This window comes from Capsicum annuum, unplaced genomic scaffold (assembly GCF_002878395.1).
Source record: "Capsicum annuum cultivar UCD-10X-F1 unplaced genomic scaffold, UCD10Xv1.1 ctg80454, whole genome shotgun sequence".
NCBI classification, from domain to species: domain Eukaryota; kingdom Viridiplantae; phylum Streptophyta; class Magnoliopsida; order Solanales; family Solanaceae; genus Capsicum; species Capsicum annuum.
Genome location: NW_025891100.1, coordinates 174,913 through 180,890, shown reverse-complemented (window position 1 = coordinate 180,890; position 5,978 = coordinate 174,913). Strand labels below are relative to the sequence as shown.

The following is a 5,978-nucleotide window of genomic DNA, read 5'->3' as shown; positions in this document are numbered from 1 at the left end:
TCTGATATTTCATACTCCTCCATTCTTTTTATAAGGTAATGACTATTTCCTGTAACCTTTGTAACTATTCTAATGTAATCCTAATGATTTCTCTTGTCTATTTTCTTATTCCTTGATATATCTATTTTTCTTCTATTTGTTCCTTGTTTGTCTAGTTTTCACTAGAATTGCCACCCTATACTATTAAAAGTACCATTTTGAAGCTTTTTTATTCTAACATTAAAAACTTGTGCTTTTCCATGAGTTTTATTATTTTTACTTGTGTTTGAATTTCCTATATTATAGAATGACCCCCGGCTGCCCTTATGTCACTGACCTCAAATGGTAGACGTTGATGCCGATAATGACATAGATAAGCCAGATTTTGGTAAGGTCTGTCCCTCCCATACCTCTTTCTCTTCCCAGATTTCCCTATCCCTATCTCTACTTCCTTCTCTCTCCTTACCAGCTATTGCTAGTAGGCGTAGGGTTCCCACCAGCTTGACTCAACTCCGACGATGGGTAAGTGTGGCAGCTTTGGTCAGAACAAGTTGGTATGAAGGGAATCCAACACCTAATTTTTGGCAAGTTCTAGAGAACACACTGGCATTATTTCTGGTGATGCTTCAACGAGCTTGTTCTGGCAACCTATTTTCGGCTACTAAACTAGCAGCACACAGGAGTATCTTGGAGAAAGATAGTAGAACCAATTCTTGTCTCACCATCAAGCACTATAACCAGATCAAAAATTGCCTAAGTATTACCGAGATCTTGCCGTCCTGACTAGGTTCTAACGTTTCTTTTATTCGTGATTTGGGTTTATATTTTCTGAAACCTTCTTGTCCATCTTTTTTCTTATTCTGCAATTGTACTCTACCTTGTTATCCATCTCAAAGTTCTTAAATCTTTCTTATTGGTGGTATATTTCTTGTTGTTAATAGTTGGGCTATCGGATTTTGGACTCTAGTAAATTGGTTGTATAGTTCATTATTCCTTCTTTTGTTTCCTATTTATGGCATATTTTTATAATATGTTGTGCATCTGGTTTGCGTTTTTATTTATTCAATTGTTGTACTTGTATGAAGCTAGAGGTTGAAGCATTCCTAAAATTTTGTAGAATTTTGCATTGTTTTTCCAATTTAATTTTTGGCTTCTAATCGGTTGTGGTGACTACTGCACATTGAGCCCTAATTTTAGATTTATAGTTCCCTTCTTGCTATTATAGTGGTGTCTGGCTACTTTTCTTATTGGTGGATTATTATTGTGTTGTTCTAGCTGCTGGGCCGGATAGTATACTTTGTGCGTGCCTCTCTTACTATCTTTGTACTATTGTTGTATTAATTTGTTTGTCGGTTTAGAGGCATTATGTTGGTTTTTGAGTAGTGGCAAAAGGGGTTGATGGTAGATTTGGGTCATATCCGAGTAGGTTGGGGTAAGGGCTATTTTGGAAGGGGGCAAGGAGGGAAGGGAAGAAGTGTGTGTGGTGTATAGGTTGAGTGTTAGGGCTGGGGTGGTGAGGGGTGTTAGAGGTAGGAAAGAGGTGAAAAAAGATAGGTTAAGGGTAGGGTTTTAGAATATTGGGACCCTTCAGGGCAAGTTTGTAGAGTTGGTAAAGATTCTTAAGAAGAGGAGGATTAATATTTCTTGTGTCAGGAGACTAGGTGGGTAGGTTTGAAGGCTAGGGATATGGATGGGTACAAGTTGTTGTACTCAGGAAGTGAGAGGTGTCGAAATAGGGTGGGTATCTTAGTGGATAATGAGCTTAAAAGATAGGTGGTTGAGGTTAAGAGGGCCAGTGATAGAATGATGAAGATTAAGTTGGTTATTGGGGTTTTTATCCTACAGGTGTGTAGTGTTTATGTGCTGCAGGTGGGCTTGGGAGAGGAGGTGAAAGTAAAATTTTGGGAGGATTTAGATGAGGTGGTGAGAAGCGTTCCTAGCTCAGAGAAGATTATCTTAGTAGTGGACTTCAATGGGCACATTAGGGTCTTACCTGTGGGCTATGATGATGTGCATGGAGGTTTTGGTTTTGGTGATAGAAATGGTGAGGGAGCTGCTCTGTTTGATTTGGTGAGGGCCTTTGGGCTGGTGGTAGTTAATTCAAGCTTTTTGAAGAATGAGGATCACCTGATTACCTTTTAAAGTGCGATAGCCAAGACTCAGATTGACTTTCTACTGCTTAGGAAGAGGGATAGGGTATTATGTAAGGACTGTAAAGTCATTCTAAGTGAGCATCTTTTGACCCAGCACATGCTTCTAGTGATAGACTTATCTATCAAGAAGAGAAAGAAGAGAAGGGTCGAGGAGGGTCGACCTAGTATTAAGTGTTGTGGCTTGATGCCAATTAGTACTCTGGAGATAGGGGAAAAGGTGGCGGGAATAGATGTGTGGGAGATCAAGGGGACGTGGATATTATGTTGGATAAGGCTGCTAGCTGCATCACGCACACTGCTAGAGAAGTGTTGGGTGTTTCGAGGGGCCGAGCAGGCCTCATCATACTCATCAATGCCATCACTATCAAATTTTATGATCATAGCTGCTAAAGCTTCAACACCCAACCTCTCTTCAATCAGAACAGCATAAGAAATATCATCCCAAATAGTTACTGAATCAACATCATAGAATGAATCCATCTCCTCATTATGCATATCAATCACGGATACCACTCTTAACTCGTCATAAGGGGAGACTGGTGGTAGAATAAAGAAGTGAAGAAGAAAGTGGAGATTAAGAAGGGGGCTTATGTTAAGTTGAGTAAGAGTAATGATAAAGCAGAGAAGTGGATAAATAGGGAGGTGTACAAAGTAGCAAGCAAGGAGGCTAAATTAGCAGTTACGGCTGCTAAGTCAGCCACGTTCGAGAGCTTATATGCAGGGTTAGAGGAGAAAGACAGGGAAAAGAGGTTGTATAGGCTTGCTATGGCTTGGGAGCGGAACAGTCGTGACCTGTATTAAGTAAGGTGCATTAAGAGGGAAAATGGTAGTGTTTTGGTAGAGGATGTGCATATTAAGAAAAGATGGTAGGAGTATTTTCACAAACTTTTGAATGAGGAGAGGGACAGAGGCATTGAACTAGGGGAGCTGGAGCACTTGGAGGAGAGCTATATGTTTAGTTTTTGTAGGTGTTTTAGGGTTAAGGAGGTCAAAGAGGCTATTCGTAGGATGTGAAGGGGTAGGGCAACGGGGCCTGATGAGATTCCGGTGGATTTTTGGTAGTATGTTGGTGGGGAAGGTTTAAGGTAGTTGACTGATTTGTTTAACAACATTTTCAAGAATGCGTGAATGTCTAAAGCATGGAGGTACAGTACTTTGATTATCTTATATAAAAGCAAGGGTGACATTCAAAGTTGAAACAACTATAAGGGTATTAAGCTGTTGAGTCACACTATAATGATTTGGGAGAGAGTGGTTGAGCAGAGATTAAGGAGGGTCATGTTAATTTTGGAAAATCAGTTTTGATTTATTCCTGGTAGCTCGACGACAGAGAAAATCTACCTGGTAAGGAGATTAGAGGAGCAGTATAGAGAAAGAAAGAGGGATTTACACAGGGTGTTCATCGACTTGGAGAAGACGTATGATAAAGTCCCGAGGGTGGTCTTTCTAAGATGCTTGGAGGGGAGAAGTGTTCTGGTGGTGTACATTAGAGCTACTAAGGACATGTACGATGAGGGAAGACCAAATTAAGGATGGAAGAAGGTGACTTATAGTATTTTTCGATCGAGACAGGGTTGCATCAGGGATCAATTCTTTGTTCTTTCCCTTTTGTGTTGGTGATGGACGTGTTGACGTGGAGTATTCAAGGCAAGTTGCCTTGGACTATATTATTTACAGATGATGTAGCACTGATTGATGAGATGTGTGTGTATGGGGGGGTATGAATGAAAAATTAGAGGTTTGTAGGCAAATCCTCGAGTCTAAGGGGTTTTGGTTGAGTATGTCCAAGTCAAAGTATTTGGAATGCAAGTTTCGTAACTCGAGGTAGGGGGACGAAGTGGTGGTGAGGTTGGACTCCCAGGATGTTTGTAAGAGGGTTATTTTTTAGCATCTTGGGTCTATGATCTAGGGAAATGGCGAGATTGATGAGGATGTTTCAAAATGTATTGGAGCAGGATAGATGAAGTGGAGGCTTGCCTTGGGAGTGTTGTATGATAAGAAGGTGCCTCTTAAGATTAAAGGCAAAGTCTATAGATTTGGATTTTGTTCGACCATATTGTATAGAGCCGAGTGTTGGCCGATTAAGCATATTCACATCTAAAAATTGAAGGTGGCAGAAATGAGAATGTTGCGTTGGATGTGTGGGCTTATTAAAAGGGAAAAAGTTAGGAATGAGATTATCCGGGAGAAAGTGGGAGTGGCTTCGGTAGAGGACAAGATGTGGGAAGGAAAGCTGAGATGGTTTGGGCATTTGATGAGGAGGGGCACGAATGCCCCAATTCATCGATGTGAGAGGCTAGAATTGGATGGCTTTAGGGGGAGTACAGGTAGGCCGAAGAAATACTAGAGGGAGCTAACATAGAGCAGCTTTACCTGACTGAGGACTTGACCCTAGATAGGAAGGTGTGGAGGTCGTGGATAAGGGTAGAAGGCTAGTGTTAACATGTGGGTTATAGCACGTAGTCAGGAGAGTTCTTGTGTAGCCGGGTTAGTAATCATAAGACAATGTACATAGGTGTATTTGGTATGTGAATGTATGTTACTACTAGGTGGGTAGCCTATTTCTTATTTCTTAGTTTCTATTTTTCTTATTCCGTGTTGCTCTTATTTCCCGTAACTCATATTTCTCTGATTTTTATTTTATTATCTCTTATTCTTTATTTTGGTTATGTCATCTACCCCTTGTTTACTATCCTTTATCTTGAGCTGGGGTCTATCGAAAATAGCCTCTCTACCTTTTTGGAGGTAGCGATATGGACTGTATATATCTTACCCTCTCTAGACCCCACGTTGTGGGAATACACTGAGTTTGTTATTGTTGTTGTTGTTGTTGAATGAGTAATTTTAGTTGTACCTACAAAATAAAAATCCTAGTTAGCAAAAAAAAATCTTCCACTTGAATGCCTTCTCCTAATGTGTGCTCCACCTCTACTCCCTCTTCCATCATAAGGCCTTGAATCCTTTTGATTTACATAAATATATTTCAAGGAACCTCCCAAGTACCATATATCTTATTCATAATAGCTAAAAATTAATTTCAAGTATCAAAATAAGAGAGTACTGAGAAATACGATAACTCAAACCCATTCTCAAAACTATCACTTCAACCTTTTAATTAGATATCTAGTCTAGTCTTCTACCTTTAGCATCAAGTAATTCACCTTCATCATTTCTAACACAAAAACTCTTGAACTAAGGTATGGGTTACCTTAAGAAGCACTATCAAAATTTCACTTATAATATCCCTTTCTAGGTATTTTCAAGAATACAACTTTATATCTAATGCTAGGCGTATAATCCTCAAAAAACTTTACTAATTCAACCCAATTAGGTTGAATATTATTAAGCTGAGGGAAAATACTCCTAGCCATTTAAACCAAATTCCTATTAATCTCTAGCCTCATACTTACCTATGACATTCTCCCCCCATGCTTTGAAGCATCCTTCTCTTCCAGATTTTTCATAGTATGAACATAGGGAAAACTTTAAATATAGGCTTCAACTTTCGAACAATATCCCTCTTACACTATTTTAAGACAATGTTTTTAACTTGAAAAAAAGTCTAGTAACCCCTGCAACAGCTACAAAATAATTCCAAATATGATTTGAGATTAGAGAATTAACTTTGTTTCTTGTACTCCTTCTTCATAGAAATAACAAACAACATCATCACTCATTCTATTTATGATTAGAACTTCCCCAACAAGTACTCTTTTATTTCACAGTCTCTACATAAAGAAAGATACCTTAAAAGTTACCCCTTCATCCAGATTTGTTTAAAATTTTTATTCACTTCACCTCTTTGTCTGAGACCAGCCCAATGTAGACCTAACTATAAACTTGACA

The 5,978-nt window shown here is 39.2% G+C and overlaps 1 protein-coding gene across 1 annotated transcript; it reads left to right on the top strand.

The window, feature by feature from the left end:
- Positions 1 to 321: 321 nt before the first annotated feature.
- LOC124895174 lies at positions 322 to 2,933 on the top strand. Its single transcript, XM_047405620.1, has 3 exons — positions 322 to 372; positions 1,849 to 2,049; positions 2,679 to 2,933. Exons 1-3 carry the CDS (start codon positions 322 to 324, stop codon positions 2,931 to 2,933), a joined length of 507 nt encoding a protein of 168 aa, XP_047261576.1.
- The last annotated feature ends 3,045 nt before the right edge of the window (positions 2,934 to 5,978 follow it).

Bases quoted from the DNA above. Each gene is read 5' to 3' on its own strand.
- LOC124895174 (XM_047405620.1), top strand. From the start codon at position 322: ATGGTAGACGTTGATGCCGATAATGACATAGATAAGCCAGATTTTGGT. The intron at 373-1,848 runs GTCTGTCCCTCC...TATGTGCTGCAG, and splicing joins ATAAGCCAGATTTTGGTAAG to GTGGGCTTGGGAGAGGAGGT. The intron at 2,050-2,678 runs GTGAGGGCCTTT...GACTGGTGGTAG, and splicing joins GAGCTGCTCTGTTTGATTTG to AATAAAGAAGTGAAGAAGAA.